The 23,824-nt window shown below is 43.7% G+C and overlaps 3 protein-coding genes across 3 annotated transcripts; 1 reads left to right on the top strand and 2 right to left on the bottom strand.

The window, feature by feature from the left end:
• Positions 1 to 885: 885 nt before the first annotated feature.
• LOC138951687 (elastase-like) lies at positions 886 to 7,814 on the bottom strand. The gene is made up of 4 exons (XM_070323246.1): positions 7,639 to 7,814; positions 6,761 to 7,012; positions 5,621 to 5,823; positions 886 to 3,220 (listed from the first exon to the last, which is right to left on the bottom strand). Exons 1-4 carry the CDS (start codon positions 7,670 to 7,672, stop codon positions 1,616 to 1,618), a joined length of 2,094 nt encoding a protein of 697 aa, XP_070179347.1. The 5' UTR covers positions 7,673 to 7,814; the 3' UTR covers positions 886 to 1,615.
• A 1,458-nt stretch (positions 7,815 to 9,272) lies between these two features.
• On the bottom strand, positions 9,273 to 16,049 carry LOC138952644 (uncharacterized). Its single transcript, XM_070324345.1, has 3 exons — positions 16,035 to 16,049; positions 12,814 to 12,972; positions 9,273 to 9,615 (listed from the first exon to the last, which is right to left on the bottom strand). Exons 1-3 carry the CDS (start codon positions 16,047 to 16,049, stop codon positions 9,328 to 9,330), a joined length of 462 nt encoding a protein of 153 aa, XP_070180446.1. The 3' UTR covers positions 9,273 to 9,327.
• On the top strand, positions 14,022 to 23,734 carry LOC138952173 (potassium channel subfamily K member 6-like). The gene is made up of 5 exons (XM_070323771.1): positions 14,022 to 14,345; positions 18,995 to 19,239; positions 19,634 to 19,824; positions 21,243 to 21,393; positions 21,833 to 23,734. The coding sequence occupies exons 2-5, from the start codon at positions 19,089 to 19,091 to the stop codon at positions 22,045 to 22,047; spliced, it is 708 nt and encodes a 235-aa protein (XP_070179872.1). The 5' UTR covers positions 14,022 to 14,345; positions 18,995 to 19,088; the 3' UTR covers positions 22,048 to 23,734.
• Positions 23,735 to 23,824: the final 90 nt, after the last annotated feature.

Genomic DNA, 23,824 nt, shown 5'->3' on the forward strand with positions numbered 1-23,824 from the left:
CACGCACGCACCCACACACTCACGTAGTACACACACTCACGTACACACACACACTCAAACACACACACACCAATCGGGCTAGGAAATAACTATAGCTATCAACTGTGCTGTGGCAGCAAAAGGCCAGGCGTAATGCTCTCCATAATTCCCTCACAATGCGAATTAGCCAGCAACCACCTCTGTGCAACCCCTCGTGAGGAGACTTGCTATTATATGTTATTTACTGACACAGCTGCAAGTATGTGCTAATATGATAATTGCACATACATTTTATGAGAACAATGTCGGACAAGGTTTCCCACAGAGCAAATTTTTCTCTGGAATGTTGACATTTAAATGTCGTTATTCTTGGTCCTCAAAGTCAAATTTATTGCCTGAAAGAGGAACAGTGTCTAAACAATGAAAAGGGCATACAATGGTACCGTTCCTTTTTTGCAAGTGGCATGTTATAACAGGTATATTTTTGTAAAGATGATAGACAAAGGGACAACAAAATGAGTGTCCTTTTGTGGCAGGTGTCCGCTCATTAGAGGGCTTTACATGGCAGGTGCCACTGTTTTTGCTTAAGGCTCAAGGCAGCCCGCTATCGTCATGGAAACACATTTTGCCTTGTATTGTTGTTGTTGGTTGTTGATACTGTTATTTACTTTTCTCTTCGTCCTGTAACATTATTGGATGTCGTTCCATCCATCTTGAAAAGATATAAAAGTACATGCAAAAGAAACTGCTCTGCATTGATGTCCGTGTTCGCATTATCTAAAAAGCATCACACGCACGCACGCATACATGCACACACACAAACACACACACACACACACACACACACACACACACACACACACACACACACACACGCACGCACGCAGTAGAACTCAACATTGCTGATTCAGTTGCGAATAAAGTAGCAGCAAACAAGCAGTGTACACGGTGACAATTGGTTCAACTGACAAGAAACACATGTGTTGATCAATACTAAACCCTAACATGTCATAAAAAAACCCAAGGCAGATATTATGTTTAAGTTCATATCTTTGTGATAATACCGTTTATTGTAAAACCAGTTATATGACTGGAAAGGCCATTAATTTCCGTACCATATTCAGCAACCAGATTTGTTTTACATAACTTATAAGACAGTGTCCATCAGTTCAGTGGAACCTACAACACAGATACCCCCACAAAATCAAATTCAGAAACGCAAGGTCCCCGCGCTTAAATCATAAACAATCAAAACAGCTAAAACAGAACAAGTTTTGGATGTCAATCGAAAAAAACGTTAAAAAATGTATCACAAAAAAATCAAATTCAGAAAAGCAAGGTCCCAGCGCTAAAACCATAACAAATCAAAACAGCAAAAACAAGTTTTGGATATCAATGGAAAGAACTTACAAACATGTATCCAAAAAGTCAGTTTTGTTCACCTATCTTTTCCAACAATGACGTTTTAGCACGCTGAAGGTTGTATGTGTCAGTCTTCTCAGAAGCCATTAAAGGCGGTTTTCGAAGCCGTTTTAGCGGGTAATGAGACAAAAAACGGTACAACTTGTTTCACATATCAGCCACATTAAGTGCATTTTCGTCCCTTTGTTTCTCAGATCTCATCTTCTTTTCACGCTCACCATTTTTCGTCCTTTTCTTCGTCCTTTTCTTCGTCCTCATTTCCGTTGTCTTTATCAGCATCCTCGTCAGGTTTGTCTTCATCGTCTGCGTCGTCCTGGGTGTCACAGGTGTCCTCCCACAAGAGGTACATGTAGAAGGAACTCGTGTCGTTATAGTCCGGCGTGAACGCCTCCACACAGTCGTAGGTCGCGAGCAGCGTGACGTCACTGAGAGGGGCGGAAGAGTTGGTGGAGAGCGTGATGGACAGGTGGAGTGACGTGTTGACGGGGGCGTCAAAGTGAAGGAGGGTGAAGCCCTCAGCGAAGACCTCCACCTCTCCCTCCTCGCCCTGCTCGACCCCCCAGGTGGCGTTGGACACCGACAGGTACACCTCCCCGCTGGGGCTGCTGGCGTTGACCGTCACGGAGCGCGCGAAGGTAGGGATGGCGAAGAAGAAGGTGGGGGAGGCGTGGGCTGACACGCTGATGTCCGTGTACTCGTCCTCCTCCCTCAGCCACACCACGTGGTCGTCCACGTCGCACGCCTCGATCCCCACCGCCCGGAACGCGCTGCGAAACTTGCCGCCATCTTGACCCAGGTCGTAGGCCGCCATCATGACGTCACAGGCCGCCGTGACGTAGGAGGACATATGATGCCAGTACATCTGGTTGGCGTGGAGGAAGGTGCCGAAGACGTCTCTGGCGGGAATGCTGTAGTTGTGCACGAGGACGTAGAACACGTGATTGAAGACGCCGCTGCTGAAATGAACGTTCATGTAATCGTTGTAACTGCTGACGTGTGAGATGGACATGTTGTCGCGTTCCGGGTCGTCCATGTAGCGGACCGGTTTGCCCTCCTTGGACACGTCAATGCCCATCAGCCAGTCGGCCTCCTGCAGATAGGCCTCTGCCGTCTCCCCGGCCATGTCGGAGAAGGCCTCGTTGATGGCTCCCCACTGGTTAAAGTAGTAGAGGTCGGCGTTTATCTCCGTCACGGCGTGCCCCACTTCGTGCCCCACGATGTCCAGGCTGACCAGGGGGTAGACCTCCTCGCCCCCGTCACCGAACAGACATTCGTAGCCGGTCCAGAAAGCGTTAGAAACGTTAGCGCCGAAATGAACTTTGAAGGTCAAGCGCTCTCCGACAGCCGTGGTGTTGTACCAGTCCTCGTACATCCGGGCCACCACCGTGCCGTGGAAGAAGGCGTCGAGCAGCGGGGAGAACGCTCCGTTCACCTCGTCCTCTATCTCCACGCAGTCGTACCACGCTACCTCCGCCTCGGGCTCCCACGTTTCGTTCTTCCGCACCTTCGTGTGGTTGTTGTTGATGACGCGCACATACTGGTTCTCCAGGTAGCACTTCCCGTCCTCCCGCCGGACGTCCAGGCAGCGCTGCAGTTCCCCGTAGCGGACCTTGCCCGTCTGGAGGTTGCCCCCGGTGCCCGTGGCCGTGCAGTCCGAGCAGGAGTCCAGGGCGTCCCAGGCCATCACCACCTGGCCGTGCGTCGCGTGCACGATGCAGGTGGGGCGGCGCTCGTCCTCCCCCTCCAGTAGCACCAGGTACTGCACTAGGTAGGCTCCGTACGCCGCCATCTCGTCGTCGATCAGCACCTCTGATTCTACCTGCAGACAAGAACAACCGTAGCAATTGACGATGCCCGGAAATAACTCTGTCGGGTTTGAATGGGTTGTGAAAGTGACACTAAACGATTTTGGAAGGGGTGCAATTAAATCTGAAGCGGGTGATACCAGTCCTTTGGCCAGCAGAGTGAACAGTGTGACATAAAGTTTCAGTAATAGACGAATTGTGAAAATAACTGTTGGGTTTCAATGGGTTGTGACAAGGTTATTATTCTTGCTTTTAGTGAGCCAAACTTTACCACGTGACATTATAGGCCAGTCACTAGCGAAGAGTGTGTCTGAAACAATTAGACAAGAGCACGTGTAGAAAGCTTGCCTCACTAAAAGAAAGATCATTCACTCTTTCACAACTCATACAAACCCGACAGAGTCATTTCCGGAGTCATGTCATGCTGTTCACTGTTGTTAACCCGTGATTTGTAAAAATGTAAAAACATTTTACAAATCACGTCGAACCTAAAACTGCGATTTGTAAAAATGTAAAAATGTAAAAATATCGCATTCCACAAAGTAATGCATGCCTTTTATTATTAATAATTTTTCTTGTTTAGAGCCTCTACGCTGAGTGGTGGGGGTGGTTTTAGATCCACATCCCATTTTGGTGCAATCCCATTTTGCCGCCGTCCCATTTTTTGCTCCATCCCATTTTCGCGACATTTCACAAGCCTAGCGTCATTTTACTAACATGTGGGAAAATTCCATCTCACACGGCATAAATAAATCCCTGCGCCTTGAATAAAAATTGAAAAAATAAAATAAATCCCTGCGCTTAGAACTGTACCCACGGAATACGCGCGATATAAGCCTCATATTGATTGATTGATTGATGTCATAACAATAGCGCGACATCCCATTTTGACACCATATCCCATTTAGCCGCCATGCCGTTTCACCGCCATTCCATTTTGCCCCCATCCCATTGTCGCGACATTTCACAAGCCAAGCGTCATTTTACTACCGTGTCATAACAATAGCGCGACATCCCATTTTGACACCATCCCATTGGCCGCCATCCCATTTTTGATTTATTCTTCTTGCCAAGCCTCAGTATGCTATTATATGCGTTATTCAACCAGGAAGACATTCCGTTTACGCGAAATCCCATTTTTGCCACAATCCAAAATGTCGCGAAATAGGGATGGCGGCGAAATGGGATGACGGCAAAACGGCATGGCGACAAAATGGGATGTGGCGCTAGTGGTATGACACGGTGGTAAAATGACACTTGGCCTGTGAAATGTCGCAAAAATGGGATGGGGGCGAAATGGGCTAACGGCGAAACGGGATTGCGCCAAAATGGGATGTGGAGCTAATGGTACATGACATGGTGGTAAAATGACACTTAGCCCGTAAAATGTCGCAAAAATGGGATGGGGGCGAAATGGGCTAACGGCGAAACGGGATTGCGCCAAAATGGGAAGTGGAGCTAATGGTACATGATATGGTGGTAAAATGTCACTTGGCCTGTGAAATGTCGCGAAATGGGATGGGGGTGAAATGGGATAACGGCGAAACGGGACTAATAGATCCCTTGACTTTGGGGTAGTGCGACTCTGTAACTGCTTGCTTTCCACTGGGAGGAAGCGACCGGAATTTCAAAACAATGGGACATCCTAGTAATGAAAAAAAAAATGAAAAAAAAATTTCTTAAAATTAACAGAGTCGCGCTACCCCAAAGTTTTGCGGCCCTATGCTCCACAGGGAGTCTGCAGGAATAAGTCAAGTCAAGTAAGTCAAGCTACCCCAAAAGTCAAGGGATTTCGTTTTTGTCCCTTGACTGTGGAGATGACAAGAAAATATCGGGCGCAAAAACGTGATTAGTAAAATTTTTTACAAATCACGGGTTAACAACTGTGCTGGCTAAAGGAATGATACCGCTGCAGATACAATTACATTATTGTCCAACATTTTTCAGTGTCATTGGGCATACGGAATTTGAAAGTCTTCTTTTTTCGGTCAAAACGACTATGCCTTCTTGTCGCATTTTCCAACCAACAGCAATCATGCCGATGGGAACTTCTCTATAGACGCTACAGCTCCAAAATTGTATGCACAAAATTTATTTTTGTGTCATGGAAAAAAGCTTCAACCGTACTTCGGGTTGCCGATTCGAAACTTCTGGGAGAGCAAACTGGAGGCTACATTGTCGATAAAACTGGGAGCAGAACTGACGTATCAGATGAACCTTTTTTCCCATGTATGCTGAACCATATTCTGTTCCAACACAAAGCCATGGATAATGTGTGTGTGTAAATTTTGGAACTCATACACACAAATTATCCACACGCAAGATGCAAATGACTCAAAGGAGAGACACCGAGACAGAAGACGAGAGACAGACAACTAGACAGGCAGAGAGAGGACGGGGTACGGGTATCTAACCTTGACATGTGTGATGTCGTCACGCAGACCTTCATCGGCGTGCTCGCTGAGACACACAGTGAGAGCTTGCTCCGGGTCCAGCTCTTCTCTCTCCAGGTCAAGGTCACTGCCAATGTTCCTGTACACAGAGCCACTGGCGTCCAGCACGTGATCACCTGAGCTGTCCGTTTCTATGGTAACAATGCCGTCGGACACCACCCGACCTTTCAAAAAGAAATGAAAAAAGACGTATTAGTCTGTAAAGGAAATATTGTCAACCAACACGGTCAGAGCTAAATGACAACGACACATTTTAGCCTTTCGCCAGCAATACATTTTGAAACATGAGGATGAACAGTTCTTACGGCACATATCATCAGACTGATCATATCCTGTATGCCCAGCATGCGCGCAAACCATTTTAACCGTTCGCTGAACTGACATTGAGGTATTGGTCTGAAAGCGTCCTGAATTCTTTCTTTCTTTATTTGGTGTTTAACGTCGTTTTCAATCACGAAGGTTATATCGCGACGAGGGAAAGGGGGGAGATGGGATAGGGGAAAGGGATGGGGGAGATGGGATAGAGCCACTTGTCAATTGTTTCTTGTTCACAAAAGCACTAATCAAAAAATTGCTCCAGGGGCTTGCAACGTAGTACAATATATGACCTTACTGGGAGAATGCAAGTTTCCAGTACAAAGGACTAAACATTTCTTACATACTGCTTGACTAAAATCTTTACAAACATTGACTATATTCTATACAAGAACCACTTAACAAGGGTAAAAGGAGAAACAGAATCCGTTAGTCGCTCATACGACATGCGGGGTGCAGAGAAATAAGGATGTGGAAAAGAAGACTTTTGGTAAGAGAAATAAAGGTGATGGATCCAGTCAGGTAGAAATAAGACAACAAGAAAAGAATTGGAAAACTGCAGGGAATAGTAGGGAGAGTTTTCTTGGAAGGAAATATAGGTGAAAGGACTGGTAAGGCAGAAATAAGACAAAAGAAGAGAAGAAACAGAACCGTTAGTCGCCTCTTACGACATGCTGGGTAGCATCGGGTAAATTCTTTCTAGTCCCAACCAATATGGGACTCCCCCTAACCCGCGGGGGGTAGCGTCCTGAATGATACTGATACTTCAGAGCAAATTTTACTTACCTTGATATCGTTCCTGCATCTTGACCAGTTGTGTCCCTTGCACTGTGCTCTTTACCTTGACGATGTCAAGTTTGGTGTCTTGTCCCAAGGCCATGACGTCATCAAGTTCGTCTCTACGGACCTTGCTGGCGTCACGTATAGAGCGATATGACGTCACCGGTTCTGATACCGCGTGACGTTTTCGCATCACGTGTTGAAGCAGAGCCTTGACGTCGACGCGTTCGGCCCCGAGAGACGTGTGTGCAAGGCATACTGAAATAGAAGACACAGCGGGCTGATGTCAACAGTATCTCGTAATCACTTCTGACACTACAACTTAGACCAAAACAAAGGCGACCACTACCACCATCAAAACTACCCCTACCTTTATTTATGAACGTAACTTGAAATTGTTTCAATCTGTGTGTGTTTTCTCGGAGCATGTCACAGCAGACTCACCGAAAGACATTTTGTGCTGTTGCAGCCTAATTGTGTAGTTACCGTTTTATGTATTAGGGATGTAAGCATTTTAAAACTAATCTTGGACAAAAATATTCTTCATGACTGTGGGAAGTATGAGCAGAAAACATTAATTCTGATCCTTCATTCATAAATTAACTTTCTCAGACAACAGTCCGCCATGTTATTATGTCCCTCTATGATAAAAATAAAGTTTACAGAAATGAATTGAATTTTGAATTCAAAAGTTATCGCTCTTCATCACGATTTTTCCTCAATTTGAACATTCACTAGAACGGTTCTCTCTGTCAGCAAAGTTTGGAACAGCTTCCTTAAATTGAGGTCACTGTTCTGAACTTATACTATTTGTGTCCAAACGTGCAGACCCCAGATATAAACCACGCGCGTACCAGTATAAAAAAAATACAATGTCGACTCACCTACAAGGAGAGAGGCGGCACGGAGGTCCCTCATGACTGCTAGATAGTGACAATGTCTGGAAACAGACTGGCAGCTCCCAAAATATGCACTATTCACCGTTATTATCTCTGCGCGAATTACGTGATCGCTCCGGCCGCGGACGACTGCACAACACTGAATCTGGACGCCCACTGGATGCTGGTCGTGGGGTTTAGGGCCTACGTCTCAGGGGCCGATTATGTAGGCCCATCATAGTTTCATCATTTCATCATTCGTGCAATGCATAAGTGCATTTAATTGGGCCAATTTCCTAATGTCAAACGCAAGTTAAAAAAATAAATCACACGACAATTATGGCGAACTGAAACATCCGTATTTGAAGCAGCCGATGAAGTGGAAAATGTTCATTTAGTTTTCGACTTAAACCTCTTCCCAAGAATAAATCTTAACTGATTTAACATTTAGAAAAAAAGTCAGCGTTGACTTCCGCATATCAACCTTCACAAGCAATAAGCCATAGAACTCGAAAGTGTAAACATTGCCTAAAAGTGCGACCCCATAATTGCTACTTTTTGTGGTGTACGTACAGTACATGAAGATAACACGTGGGGCGTTACGCATCGGGATCTTTGTGTTGCTTACTGTACTTACCCGGTTTGACAGACCCTTCACTTTTCATCCAGTTTTGTGTGCAAGCTGAGTCATTTACCCGGTTTGACAGACCCTTCACTTTTCATCCAGTTTTGTGTGCAAGCTGAGTCATTTACCCGCTTTGACAGACCCTTCACTTTTCATCCAGTTTTGTGTGCAAGCTGAGTCATTTACCCGGTTTGACAGACCCTTCACTTCCAGTTTTGTGTGCAAGCTGAGTCATTTACCCGCTTTGACACACCCTTCACTTTTCCTCCAGTTTTGTGTGCAAGCTGAGTCATTTACCCGGTTTGACTGACCCTTCACTTCCAGTTTTGTGTGCAAGCTGAGTCATTTACCCTCTTTGACAGACCCTTCACTTTTCCTCCAGTTTTGTGTGCAAGCTGAGTCATTTACCCGGTTTGACAGACCCTTCACTTCCAGTTTTGTGTGCAAGCTGAGTCATTTACCCGCTTTGACAGACCCTTCACTTTTCCTCCATTCTTGTGTGCAAGCCGAGTCATTTGCCAGCAGACTGCCAATTTGGACATGACATGCATAACAAAACACGCCGTGGTGAGAGGTCGCAACAAGATATAGCAAAATGTCAACGTGGGGAATTGAACACAAACTAGGTCCTACAAATGAGGCACATGATCTGCACACTTAGAACTTAATCGACGATATTTATCTTGGGTACGCCAACACCCCCCCCCCCCTCCCCGCCACTCAATCTCTCTATTTATGAGAGAATAGGCAATCATGCCAAACGCGGAGAGAGAGAGAGAGAGAGAGAGTGTGTGTGTGTGTGTGTGTGTGGTGTGTGTGTGTGTGTGTGTGTGTGTGTGTGTGTGTGTGTGTGTGTGTGTGTTTGTGTGTGAGAGAGAGGGAGAGAGAGACAGAGACAGAGACGGAAACAGTCACCAGGCTTCATGCGAGGAACTGACGTACTAAAAGAGAAGGCCAACAAAAAAGATTTTAATTCTGTCTCGCACGTTGGCGCTTTTTTTTTAATGTAAGAGTTAAATACCAATTAAAAATCCGATAAAAGGGAACACGTTATTAGATCAGTGTCTTGGTTAATAGCTGCGACCCTCGCAGTTTTCTTTTCTCAAGTGTTCAAAATAGCCGTGACTCGTCTGATTGGCTACCACGCACGTAAAGCCCGCCTCCAAAGTGACGTCATTCCACATCTCAGGCGAGTCAGACGACAGGGTGACGGTGACGTAATACAGCGTGATGTCAGTGACGGTGAACGCGGCGTGAGAGTAACCTTCAGCGAGAGTGTCAGTGGCGGCTGGGTCGTACGCTGTCATCCAGGTTTTGTCAGAAATGGAGATGTGAACATCCCCGTGACTACTGCTGGCCTATTGAAAACAACAACACCAACAACAACGTAATATTGAAGTTCTTTAGTAGAGCCTACCCATCCCTCTCTCTTCAGTTCATTTATCTCTCTCCCATGTGTGTCTCTCTCATTGTGTTTCTGTCTTTCTCTGTCTCTGTTTCGTTAAAATTAATATTAAAAGTCCCACGGATTTGAGCCATTAAGGACTTGAGTGTTTGTCCGCTTTCAAAAAAAAAATAAAAAAATAAAAAAATAAGGAGAGGAGGGCAGGGGGTGGGGTTGAGTTGATAATGCTCTGTGGAATTTGTTAAAATGAAAAGTAGTTGAGATGTTTCTTGGTAAGAATTATAAGTCTGTATTCTATATCTTGAATAATGGGTTTGTAAAATGATTTTTTTTATTCAAAACGAGTTAAAGAGTGGAACCTTTCAGGATCACCAATAAAAGCAAATAGATGAGCAAGTAAGAGGAACACGAACAATAAATCTCAAAACTTTTAAAAAATAAAAGGATTAAGATGTAAGCCACGAAGGCCGTGGTAATAAAAACAATATGTACAGTTTGGCGACTAGTGAGCCTAGGGTGAGGATAGCCTATGTTGTCTGTCTCTGTCTGTCTCTCTTCTTTTTTTATAATCTTTCTTTTTTTCTTTCTCTCTCTCTCTCTCTCTCTCTCTCTCTCTCTCTCTCTCTCTCTCTCTCTCTGTCTGTCTCTGTCTGTCTCTCTCTCGCTCCTTTTCCGTCCCTCTCTGTCTCTCTCTCTGTATCTCTCTCTGTCTGTCTGTCTCTGTTTCTCTCTCTCTCTCTTTCGCTCTCTCTCTCGCTCCTTTTCCGTCTCTCTGTCTCTGTCTCTGACTCTCTCTCTGTCTCTGTCTCTCTCTCTCAAAACGTCGTCACGCACTCGGATTGGAAATATATCTCGTAAGCTTAATTGCAGTACATGTCTAACGGGAGCACTAAACAACAATAACAATACTTTTCATTTTAAATTCCCCTGACTGCTTTTAGGACACACAAACGTCTGCTGGGAAAAGCATCTCCAAATAGATGTCACGGTAGAGACGAAGATCTGGTAGAAACGACGTTTCTACCGGTAGGGACGAGGATCGTCGTTTCTACCGGTAGAAACGACGATCCTCGTTTCTACCAGTAGGAACGACGTTTCTACCAGTAGAGACGACGATTGGAGTTTCTACCGGTAGAAACGACGTTTCTACCGGTAGAAACGAAGAAATAATACACAAGAGTTTTTAAAACAGATGGTTGCGAGTTGAAAGCAAGAGAAACTTTGATCTTGTCATCAGTAAAACCGCTGGTAAAAGTCACCTCACATAGCACAACTAATACACAAGAGTCCTTAAAACAGCTGGTAAAAGTCACCTCACATAGCACAAATAATACACAAGTCTTTAAAACAGCTGGTAAAAGTCACCTCACATAGCACAAATAATACACAAGTCTTTAAAACAGCTGGTAAAAGTCACCTCACATAGCACAAATAATACACAAGTCTTTAAAACAGCTGGTAAAAGTCACCTCACATAGCACAAATAATACACAAGGGAACTCTCTCCCTCCCCCCCCCCCCCCCCTCATAAAAGGCTTGCTCATCACTAGACAGTTTGGAACTGCATTTAGTGCACTAGAAGAATTGTCAGAAGAGGGGTACACTCACCCACCAGAGTAATTGTCTTTGTTCAGACACGATCGGGTGGATTTAGGGTGACATTTTGTAGAGCAGGGTAGCCTACTGCTGCCCGCTTGCACTTGCATTTAGCGGTGTTACATTGGGTCTTCCTTGCACACTACGGGCACATTTGCTTTTTTGCAATACAATATGATTTGGCCACCGATTCTCTGCAGTTTGAAGTGCCATTCCCACACTTCTCGCCCTTATCCAACGGCAAGGCTGATATAGCCTGTGTGTACTTGTCTTGTGTTATCGTAAACGAGTCTCTTTTTGTTGAATCAATGTGAAGCCTTAACAATTTGTAGAACTCTTCTTTTTGTTCCATTGTCAACAATCTTTAGCAAATAGCAAAATAGCTGGCTATAAGAATGTTGAAGGTCTGTGGAATACTGTTTTCGGAAGTCAAACTAACAGAGATATTTCACGAATTGTGTTCACTCTGAAGGAAAAAAAAGTTGTGATTGCTGTCTTCGTCTGGTCAGTGAAGGCAGTTGTAGTAGCTAGTGGGTGAACAATATTTGCTGACATTCTCAATACATTTCCCACAAATGCACGTGCTCTGTAAACAACGTTAAAAATGAGTTCATTCCGGTAAGATAGAATTGTGTTCATAATTGACAAAATCACCTACATTGCACACACACACACAAACGTTTTATTCCGATCGTCGTTTCTACCGGTAGAAACTCCGATCGTCGTCTCTACTGGTAGACTGAAACGTCGTTTCTACCGGTAGAAACTCCGATCGTCGTCTCTACTGGTAGAAACGTCGTTTCTACCGGTAGAAACGAGGATCGTCGTTTCTACCGGTAGAAACTCCGATCGTCGTCTCTACCGGTAGAAACGACGTTTCTACCAGATCTTCGTCTCTACCGTGACATATATATATATATGTGTGTATATTGTAACCGAGTGCCGAAACACTGCGATCACCTCGGGAAGCGAAGTGCAATCAAACAGGATTGAAAATGTTAGGGCTAATTTCTTAGCCCTATAAAAACTGTTATGCAAACCCGAAGGTTTCCATGAACATACAGACAATCGGAAACCACCAGACCCCATCACAAACAGAACTCTACAATCCACGGGTGTTGACGTTTAAAGGCCAACAACTCGGGTGCAGAGTCTGCTGTGAAAGGAGCGGTAGCCTCCCCTGTCACAATATGAAGGGGCGAGTGTGAAGAGAGAGGGATTGAGGTGGGGGTGGGGGGGGGGGGGGTGTTGATGCTTGCATTTTGTTTGTGTATGTCAACCTAACATCAGCAAAGTCTCCTTTACAACCAACCCACTGCTATTCACAATGTGTTATACCAAAGGCATTCACTGACGTTAAAAGAGTAATAATAATTATAATTATTACCATACCATCCCAAAGAAGGCAGTAACATGCCGAAATATTGATATAGATATAAACGTACCTAACTTGGTTACTGGTGTGTTTTCTTTTTATAATAATTATAATGTATAATATTTATAAAGCGCATGTATCCAGCTCAAAGCGCTGATAAACCCAGTTAGTGACTGCTACCCTGACATAGACGGTGTTGGTCCATTCGCCAGGCACGCCGAACGTGAAGACAGGCCGCGTGGCGTTGGACAGCTGGATGTCGCTGTAGGTCTGGTTGCTACGCAGTCCCACCACGTGGTCCGCAATGTCGCACACCTCGATGCCCACGTGCTCCAGAGCCTGCAAGTTACCACACAACACATACCCTCAAACACCTCCCAAGCTCCAATATCTCAAGCGTTGATCAACGATGCTTTACCACACTAGGACAATGGCTTATATGCTTTATGATTATTTTTGTAAGGCGCTAACTATGTTAGGATTTGCGCCATATCATGGTATGAATACTCTTATTATTAGTAGTTGTAGAAGTAGCAGTAGTAGTAGAAGTAGTAGTAGTAGTGGTAGTATCATAAGGGTTATCATATTATTCTAGGGCCATGAGCCCTAGTACTACGCTGGCGTTGGCTCACATGTATGTATAGCTGAAAGCTTATGGGTGTCGGCAGGCGTTTGCGCATGCGCTTATGTCGGCCTTCTTTTTTTTTTGGATCCCCGGACATGATAATGCTTTATGATCGTGTATTTGTGCTATTCAAGGGCGCTTTATAAAATGCGATGTGTGACAAACGACAAATGTCCATGTAAATAAAATTCAACCAGTTTTTATATTTTTATAATTTATTGCCTGTCATGAGCGAAGGTTTGGTGGCCTAACGGTTTAGGCGATGCGCTGCGAACAGTGTAGTCCGGGGTTCAGGCTCCGCTTGCGGCGAGTATATTAGATTACATTTTTCTTGGTCTCCTATTTTTGTGAAATCCTTCTGGAGTGCAAGTGTCAGTTGACACATTTTTTAAGGTCGAATTAGTTTTTAATAATAATTTTTAGAGCGTGTGTTCTGCGCTTGTTCACACTTGTTCAAAATGCATACTCATGATACTGGGCAACTGAGCGACATCACTGACTTACACGACCGAGTTGCCTCCCCTCTTTTTGTGACTTCAAGCTTACGCTTGTAATCTATGAATTTAAAACACACACATACACACACAGACACACACACACACACATACACACACATACACACACACACACACACACACACACACACAGACTTCATGCAGCCCCATCCCCATCCCCCCATCCCCCCACCCTCCCTTACCAAAAAAACACACCTCGCAGTCATGTACGTGACCGCTGACCTGTCAAGGGCAGAACGTAAGTACCTCCTTCCAAAATACTGTTCTGCAATGAAATTACGTCTCTATAAATATTTTTGTTGTCTGCCAACTATTGATCATGTTGTAAGGCAAGGCTCGTTCAGAACAAGATGTTTCTATGAACGTATGTTTATTCTTGTGCGATTTGCGTTTTTGCTCCAGAGAAGTCTAATATTAAACTTGATGCGGCGTCGTATAGTCAACACAAACTTTCACATGTAGACAAATGTCATGACATTCGGCGCATGCGTACAAGTTGATTGGAAGAGAAAACGTTGACCCGACGCTAACTCGAGCTGAGAAAAGACAAGGAACTGCGCAGACTGAAAATGGTTTGTATTCTTTTGTGTGTAGGCCTATATTATGTTAGCATGTACGTCTGTCTTTACATATACTAGTTCGAAGTCGTCATTTTGTGTTCTGTTTTCTTGCTCTCACCCTGTTGTTACTGTATATCTTTTCCTCCAAATTTTCTAACAGGGAGATCTTCAAACTTCACACTGAAAGTTAATTCTTTGTTTTTTAATACTGCAAGTGTTACCTTACTTGTGGTCTTTTGCTGAAACAGTGAAAGTGAAAGTTCTTCACCCTGGATACACTATACAGTGTATGCATCATTAATCTGACAGTTTTCAATTACTTTCTTGATTTCTGTTGAATTTTCTTGCACTTGCACACTTGCAGTGTTTGGTGACATACGATTGCTCTCATGTATGGTTAGCTGGGAGCTCATGAGGCTCACGGCAGGCGTTTACGCATGCGCTAATGTCGGCAGGTTTAACCGTGTATTTGTGCTATTCTAGGGCGCTTCATGAAATGCGATGTGGTGCCAAACGACAAATTTCCATGTAAATGTAGATTAAAATGAAAGTTTTCTTATATTTTTATAATTTTATTGCCACTGAATCTTGAAGTCTGCGTGGCCCAACGGTTTAGACGCTGCGCTGCGAACATCGAGGTCCCGGATTCAAGGTCCGCTCTCGGCGAGTATTCTGATGGAATTTTTGGGAATCTGCTATTTTGGTTAAATCATTCTGGAGTGCAATTGTCAGTTGACAGACTTTTAAAGGTCTAATTAGTTTTTTTCTAGGGCAAGCCCATGATTTCACAAGTTGTAATCTGCACGCCGGCACGCGTCACAAGTGTATCATCTTTCAAGTTGTAATCGATATGCGTCACAAGTCTTACAAACTACCAAGATTGTACCAAAGAAACTGTTCTATACTATTTTTTCCCAGTTTTGCCAAGTTTTTGATTTCTGTCTGCATCCAGTCGCCTTCTTGAAGTTTTTAAAAATTTTTAATTTTGTTTTTACACAATATGCATAACATAGGGCGCCATTGTACCGAAACTGTTCTATTCTATTTTTTTCTCTGTCTATCTCTCCTCCTGTCTATCTGTCGGTCTACTTGTCTGTCTGTCTATCTCAGTGTCTCGCTCTCTATCTCTCTTTTTTTCTGCCTCTCTCTCTATTTCTGTTACTCTCTCTGTCTCTCTCCTTCTGTTTGTCTGTCTGTCTCTTTCTCTCTCTCTCTTTCTCTCTCTGTCTCTCTCTTTCTCTCTCTTTCTCTCTCTCTCTGTCTCTGTCTCTCTCTCTCCTTCTGTCTGTCTGTCTGTCTCTCTCTCTTTCAGTCTCTCCCTCTCTCTCTCTCTGTCTCTGTCTCAGTCTATCTCTCTCTCTCTTTCTGTGTCTGTCTGTCTGTCTGTCTGTCTGTCTGTCTGTCTGTCTGTCTCTCTCTCTCTCTCTCTCTCTTATTTCTATGTAAGGATAGTGAGAACCGGACATTATATTATTCAGTGCACTCGATCAGCTGAATGGCTAATCACGTCTTAGTGTACTTGTTTTTCTTTCCAAAAACAGTCAACAGGAGAATAGGGACAGACATCAAGTTCATGATTTGTTTTACTAGTGCGCCTTGCACCATCGGCGTAGATATGAAAATATCCCATTACAATTCCATTATGTGCGTCAAAGGGCCCGTTGGGATTACGCACCACTGTGCCACTCTATGTCTACTTACATCGGAGTACAACATTCGGATTAAGCAAAGCAAAGCCCACGACCAGCTGAGTGTCTCGCGACTGGGGTGGGCTGTGATTGACCGTTGACCTCACCCCGGCATTGAATCAACAGAAGTGGAGGGGGTTATGACAAAGCAACTCTCCCGCTGAGAGGGACAGTTAGACACCGACACTTGGTACCTTTTTGTATCAGTGAACGAGCGCGGGCAGCCTCTACTGGAAGCGCTCTGGAGATAATGATAGGGTTTACTCTGTCGAGTCTTCATATCGAACCATTATTCTTGCGTGCCGGCTCCGCCGCTGGTGTTATGCAATATGTCTAGGTTTCACAAGAATTCCTTGTTTTGATCACCGACACACTGAACATTTCTGTACGCGAAGAACTGTCACCATTGCATTTATTTTGCTCTTTTTCTCATTTTGTTCATGTTGTTTGAACACCGTGTTAACTATTTACAGGAACTTCGTAACTTGTTACTAAAACTAAAAGTTCCGCAGCAGAATCGTCACTGCATATGACATTTTGTTATTTCTTGAATGTTTTTAATTGTTACTCGTTCTTCTCACTCTCTTCGTGTTGTTTTTACACTTTGCAAATAGTTGTGTTTGTGTGTGCTGTAAGTTCCTCACGAAACACATTTTCCGCCACTCTGCATTTGACATAATTTTAAAAATGTCGGGTCTTCTTTGTTTGAAGTCTTCGCACTCTGTTCATATACATGTTACTCTGTATGTCTTCTTTGCAATAAAATGGGTATCTTTTACTCAAAGTTTCTCAACAGGGAGATCTTGCAGTGCATGTAACATTTCGTACTTTCGTACAGTATTCTTTGTTAGCTCATTTGTGGTCTTTTGCTCAAAGTTCTTCAACAGGGAGATCCAGCCCCATTGCATTTGACAATTTTCAATCTTTATTCGTCTGTTTATTTTTTGTTCGACTAATAACTTCATTGTTCTTCATTGCAAAACGTTGGGTGATCTTTTACTGCCTGCAGTGATGACCATATCACCAAGAAAATTACATGGTAATTTGCATCAAGATTGCAGTATATTTCAGCCGGCCAATGATTGACAGTGCACTGCATCAGATCTGCTCTCATTGCTTTACTTATCATTGCAAGGCTCAGAACAATTCATGGGAGCAGTGAGCTGTTTTATGCTATGACATAACTGAACCCAAGTGACCTGGATACCATTTTATTTTAAGGAACATCGCTTTGATGGTTTTATGTTATGTGCAGATTGCTCATTGTCATAATACATTAGTTGGGTGGCTGCTTCATCCGAGTCACCTTGTGTTACATGTTACTGTGATTATGTGTGGATTGGTGCTTCCTCCTTTTTAGTCACTTTTCTTCCACTGATGATACCGTGATTGAAGTTGCATTGCTGCTCCCACCTTTGATTCCCGTTTCAGTCGTTCATTTTTCTGTATATGAGTGGATTGGGGTAATTCAAATGACATAGTATACATTAATCAACATTAGACAATCAATGCTTTCAATACAGCAATTGCAGGCAGGATCAGGACATTTCCCATGGATGAATGCGTTCATATCATTGATTAAATTTGCGCATATTGCGCAAGTAAAACTTTACAACGAAGGGGTTATTTTTTCAGTCATTTGAATTTAACAAATATTTTGATAGCTGTTGTGCATGAACTTTAGTTCGTCCACGACCATTCTACAAAGTTTCGAGTCTATAGGTAAAATGGTCGGACATTTACCTTTTCTCCAAAACTGAGGTGTTATCAAATTACACCTCCGAAATTGTCAATGGCGCGGAAGCTTTCCTGAATAGGCATGGCCTTGAACCCAGCTCTAACTGCTTTCTTCAGGTCACCAATGATCTAGGGGATGAGGCGTGTGTTTGTGCATACTCTAAAAATACGACTATGGCTGCACCATTGGAACCCCTTTCATGACCGTGCCTAAACATGGCAAAATACGGTATAAAGGAGTTAGTTTGATTTTACGTTGGAACGTTCTTTTATGCGGAGTTCCATTCTACGTTTTCAAAGTCGCACACACAACTAATCCCCCCCCCCCCCCCATGTTCTACAACATGTTTTGGCCCTGTTGATCTCTGATCAACCCTTTTTATATTTAGTCAAGTTTTGACTAAATATTTTAACATCGAGGGGGAATCGAAACGAGGGTCGTGGTGTATGTGCGTGTGTGCGTGTGTGCGTGTGTGTAGAGCGATTCAGACTAAACTACTGGACCGATCTTTATGAAATTTGACATGAGAGTTCCTGGGTATGAAATCCCCGAACGTTTTTTTCATTTTTTTGATAAATGTCTTTGATGACGTCATATCCGGCTTTTCGTGAAAGTTGAGGCGGCACTGTCACGCCCTCATTTTTCAACCAAATTGGTTCAAATTTTGGTCAAGTAATCTTCGACGAAGCCCGGACTTCGGTATTGCATTTCAGCGTGGTGGCTTAAAAATTAATAATGACTTTGGTCATTAAAAATCGGAAAATTGTAAAAAAAATTAAAAATTTATAAAACGATCCAAATTTACGTTTATCTTATTCTCCATCATTTGCTGATTCCAAAAACATATAAATATGTTATATTCGAATTAAAAACAAGCTCTGAAAATTAAATATATAAAAATTATTATCAAAATTAAATTGTCCAAATCAATTTAAAAACACTTTCATCTTATTCCTTGTCGGTTCCTGATTCCAAAAACATATAGATATGATATGTTTGGATTAAAACACGCTCAGAAAGTTAAAACAAAGAGAGGTACAGAAAAGCGTGCTATCCTTCTTAGCGCAACTACTACCCCGCTCTTCTTGTCAATTTCACTGCCTTTGCCATGAACGGTGGCCTGACGATGCTACGAGTAAAATGGCATTGCGTTCAGTTTCATTCTGTGAGTTCGACAGCTACTTGACTAAATATTGTATTTTCGCCTTACGCGACTTGTTTCTTGTTATATACAGGTGTGCGCTTGACTTTACTGCGCGTGAAAAGCTGAAACAGAGCCACAGAACACAGAGGGAAAAGCCCCCAAGTAAACGGTAGCTGCAAAAGAAAATGGCGTGGAAAGCAGTCGTGGTGCTCTCAGTTCTCTGCTTTGCCTACATTCTCATAGGCGCAGGAATATTCCTCGCACTTGACAACTATCAATATATGACAACTTACGACGAGGCCATCTATTTGTGCGTCACTATTGTTACCACCATAGGTAAGCAGCCTTATTTCTCTGTCTTCCACTCAAACGACTGCAAATCAGAAATCGGGTGCTGGGATGGTTGTATATTCTCCATTCTCACCATTTCTCGTTGTTTCGTTTTGAATTTTTATGATTGTGTTTTTGCCCTCCCTACAATTTTTGGCTCAGGATAACACACACATACACACACAAACGTGACATGCACGCACGCACGCACGCACGCACACACACACACACACACGTCACCCACCCACACTGACACACACACGTGACACACACACACACACACACACACACACCATCACCCACCCACACACAGAACAAGTTACGCTACCAACATTCCCTTCACTGACTGGTGATCATACATTTATCACACTAAGAAGAACCGTGTGTGTGTGTGAAACAGGGTACGGACACACTTGCCCCGTGACGACTCAAGGCCGGGTGTTCTGCATCTTCTACGTGCTACTGGGCATTCCCCTGGTGGTCACCACCCTGGCCGCTCTCTGCACTGAGCTGCGGCCACCTCTCACCTGGCTCCACCACGCCACACCTGTAGTCTACCCCCCAAACCTCAAGGTGGACAAACTCATCAAGGTAAGTCACGTCTGCATCACCTTCCCCTTGTAAGAAATTGCGCCTTGAGCCAATTGCTGGGACTCCCGCTGTAAGTTATTTAGTAGTAGTAGTTGTAGTAGTAGTAGTGGTGGTAGTAGTGGTAGTGTTAGTAGTAGGAGAAGACGTAGTAGTAGCAGTGTACTTTCTTGCGGGCTTACCTGAACTCCAATGTTGCAAACGCTACACAAAGTCTGACAGGGATAATATCTAAGAAAACAAGAAGGGCAAAGCCCATACGACTCACATGCTTGACCTTGACCTTTACATGACCTTGACCTTCAGCTAAACCTAGCAATGACATCATACACTAAGAACTGCTTTACACATTTTTCCTACCAAAATACATGTGACCTTGACCCAAGGTCAAGGTCATCCAAGGTCATGCAACACAAAGCTGTTAATTCAAGACATAGGAAGTACAATGGTGCTTATTGGCTCTTTCTACCATCACATTTCATAAGGGTCAAAGTGACCTTGACCTTGATCATATGTGACCAAATTTTTCTCATGATGAAAGCATAACATGTGCCCCACATAATTTTTAAGTTTGAAACAGTTATCTTCCATAGTTCAGGGTCAAGGTCACTTCAAAATATGTATACAATCCAACTTTGAAGAGCTCCTGTGACCTTGACCTTGAAGCAAGGTAAACCAAACTGGTATCAAAAGATGGGGCTTACTTTGCCCTATATATCATATATAGGTGAGGTATTAAATCTCAAAAACTTCAGAGAAAATGTGAAAAATGTGAAAAATAGCTGTTTTTTAGACAACATTTATGGCCCCTGCGACCTTGACCTTGAAGCAAGGTCAAGATGCTATGTATTTTTTGGGGGGCCTTGTCATCATACACCATCTTGCCAAATTTGGTACTGATAGACTGAATAGTGTCCAAGAAATATCCAACGTTAAAGTTTTCCGGACGGACGGACGGACGGACGGACGCCGGGACGGACGGACGGACGACTCGGGTGAGTACATAGACTCACTTTTGCTTCGCATGTGAGTCAAAAAGGCCCTCATATCGCTTCCAAAGTTATACCATTAGATTCTGAGTTACAAATAATGCTACCGCATAGGACTGCCTTTACTTTGCAAATGTGAGTGTATTGAAAGCGTCATAGAGGGTGTTAACCGTCTAGCCGTTAGGCAGGAGGAGTGGGTGTCGCAGCAGTCCCAATTGTTGCATGCTGTCTTTATAGTCCCTTCCTTCTTTTTCTTAACCAGACTTTCTCTGTCTCTGTTTCTCTCTCACATACACACACACGCACACACACACACACACACACACACACACACACACACACACACACACACACACACTTTTATGTGTGTCTTTAAGTCTTTTACTCTTATGAGCACTGTCCAAAATATAAGACGGTGTGCGTGTGTTTCAGTCGGCCGTTGTGTTTGGAGTTGGGACTGTGGTGATGACGCTGATACCTGCAATAGTGTTTGCACACACGGAGGACAATTGGACTTACCTGGGAGCTGTCTATTTTTGTGTCATCTCCCTCTCCACCATTGGCTTTGGAGACATGATAGCAGGTAGAGAGAGAGAGGGGGGGGGAGAAAAAGAGAGCGTGAGTGAGTGAGTGTGTCTGTGTGTGTCTCTGTGCGAGAGAGACAGAGAGAGACAGAGAGAGAAAGAGAGAGAGAGAAAGAGAGAGAGAGAGAAAGAGAGAGACAGAGAGAGAAAGAGAGAGAGAGAGAAAGAGAGAGAGAGAGAGACAGAGAAAGAGAAAGAGAGACAGAGAGAGGGAGAGAGAGACAGAGAGACAGAGAGAGAGAGAGAGAGAAAGAGAGAGAGAGAAAGAGAGAGAGAGAGAGAGGGACATCTGCAATGTCGGTATTTTGGTGTGGAGAAACATTGTGCAAAATCATAAAGCTTGGTGTAAATTTGAGAATTCATGAAGGATCTAATAAGTATTAAAACTGCCAGGTTAAAAAATTGAATTTAAAAAAGTCCTGCCTGTGTTTGTTGAAGGTGCGTATGGCGGAGCGACCCACACGATCCTGGTCAGTCTGTGGCTTCTGGGGGGCTTGGTCTTCATGGCCATGGTGGTGTCTGAAATCTGTGCAACATACGCGCGATTCGCTTCCAACGATCAACCACGCGCACAAAACCTTGAGGAAAACGTCATGGGGCGAAGTTCCAAAGACATGGACAACGAGACCAATGCGCTGAAGATGCAAGAATGACGTTTTACGACACAGTAGGGGGAGGTCACCTAATATGGACGAAGCGCCAAAGACATGGACAACGAGACCAATGCGCTGAAGATGATGCAAGAATGACATTTTTACGACACAGTAGGGGGAGGTCACCTAATATGGACGAAGCGCCGAAAACATCGACAACGAGACAATGCGCTGAATATGGAACCGTTCCTAATAAGGGCCACCTCCGGTTCTGACAAACTAACAGTGCTAGAGCGCTCAAAATAATGCCATCAATGTTGCCACTTTTACCCTCTCTTGATAGCTTGCACGTGTCAAAACAGTTGCGGGCGCACAAACCACGAACCCGTTAGGCTTTTTCACTTTTGTACACTTCTCTATATATCGTGTACAATCAAACTCAAAACTAACCGCTTTCAGAAAATGGCGCAAACGTTAACTTTGTTGGTAGTGTAAGCAAAGAGATAAAGGATGAATAAATAAATCGATAATTATATTAAACAACGGTAATAAATAAATACCTACGGTAATTGAAAAGAAGAAGAAGGAATGATTAGATTTGGCGCGAATATGGCAGCCATTAAATGTGTGTAGTCTTGCACAGTCTATGTCCCACTTACGATGACACCTGTGTAATCACTTGCAAAGATTCATGTCTTGTACAGTCTATGTCCCATTTACGATGACACCTGTGTCATCACTTGCAAAGATTCATGTCTTGTACAGTCTATGTCCCACTTACGATGACACCTGTGTAATCACTTGCAAAGATTCATGTTTTGTACAGTCTATGTCCCACTTACGATGACACACAGACGCACGCACGCACCCACACACTCACGTACACACCCACACACTCACGTACACACACACAAACACACACACATACAATCACACACACACACACACACACTCAAACACATACACACACACACACACACTCAAACACACACACACACTCAAACACACACACACACCAATCGGGCTAGGAAATGACTATAGCTATCAACTGTGCTGTGGCAGCAAAAGGCCAGGCGTAATGCTCTCCATAATTCCCTCACAATGCGAATTAGCCAGCAACCACCTCTGTGCAACCCCTCGTGAGGAGACTTGCTATTATATGTTATTTACTGACACAGCTGCAAGTATGTGCTAATATGATAATTGCACATACATTTTATGAGAACAATGTCGGACAATGTTTCCCACAGAGCAAATTTCTCTCTGGAATGTTGAGACTCTTCAACATTTAAATGTCGTTATTCTTGGTCCTGAACGTCAAATGTATTGCCTTTCTTTCTTTATTTATTTGGTGTTTAACGTCGTTTTCAACCACGAAGGTTAATGTATTGCCTGAAAGAGGCACAATGTGTAAACAATGAAAAGGGCATACAATGGTACCGTTCCTTTTTTGCAAGTGGCATGTTATAACAGGTACATTTTTGTAAAGATGATAGACAAAGGGACAACAAAATGAGTGTGTCCTTTTGTGGCAGGTGTCCGCTCATTGGAGGGCTTTACATGGCAGGTACCACTGTTTTTGCTTAAGGCTCAAGGCAGCCCGCTATCGTCATGGAAACACATTTTGCCTTGTATTGTTGTTGTTGTTGGTTGTTGATACTGTTATTTACTTTTCTCTTCGTCCTGTAACATTATTGGATGTCGTTCCATCCATCTTGAAAAGATATAAAAGTACATGCAAAAGAAACTGCTCTGCATTGATGTCCGTGTTCGCATTATCTAAAAAGCATCACACGCACGCATACACGCACGCACGCACACACACGCACGCATAAAC

Source organism: Littorina saxatilis, linkage group LG17, assembly GCF_037325665.1.
Source record: "Littorina saxatilis isolate snail1 linkage group LG17, US_GU_Lsax_2.0, whole genome shotgun sequence".
NCBI classification, from domain to species: Eukaryota; Metazoa; Mollusca; class Gastropoda; order Littorinimorpha; family Littorinidae; genus Littorina; species Littorina saxatilis.

What these genes read in the sequence shown, in the direction of transcription:
- LOC138952644 (XM_070324345.1), bottom strand. An exon ending in CCAACACCGTCTATGTCAGG is followed by an intron (nt 9,616 to 12,813) that starts GTAGCAGTCACT and finishes TGTTTTCAATAG; the next exon opens with GCCAGCAGTAGTCACGGGGA.
- LOC138952173 (XM_070323771.1), top strand. Translation starts at nt 19,089, where the DNA reads ATGGCGTGGAAAGCAGTCGTGGTGCTCTCAGTTCTCTGCTTTGCCTAC. An exon ending in CACTATTGTTACCACCATAG is followed by an intron (nt 19,240 to 19,633) that starts GTAAGCAGCCTT and finishes TGTGTGAAACAG; the next exon opens with GGTACGGACACACTTGCCCC. An exon ending in CTTTGGAGACATGATAGCAG is followed by an intron (nt 21,394 to 21,832) that starts GTAGAGAGAGAG and finishes TGTTTGTTGAAG; the next exon opens with GTGCGTATGGCGGAGCGACC.
- LOC138951687 (XM_070323246.1), bottom strand. Translation starts at nt 7,672, where the DNA reads ATGAGGGACCTCCGTGCCGCCTCTCTCCTTGTAG. An exon ending in TGCCGCCTCTCTCCTTGTAG is followed by an intron (nt 7,013 to 7,638) that starts GTGAGTCGACAT and finishes CTTCTATTTCAG; the next exon opens with TATGCCTTGCACACACGTCT. An exon ending in GATGCAGGAACGATATCAAG is followed by an intron (nt 5,824 to 6,760) that starts GTAAGTAAAATT and finishes TCTTTTTGAAAG; the next exon opens with GTCGGGTGGTGTCCGACGGC.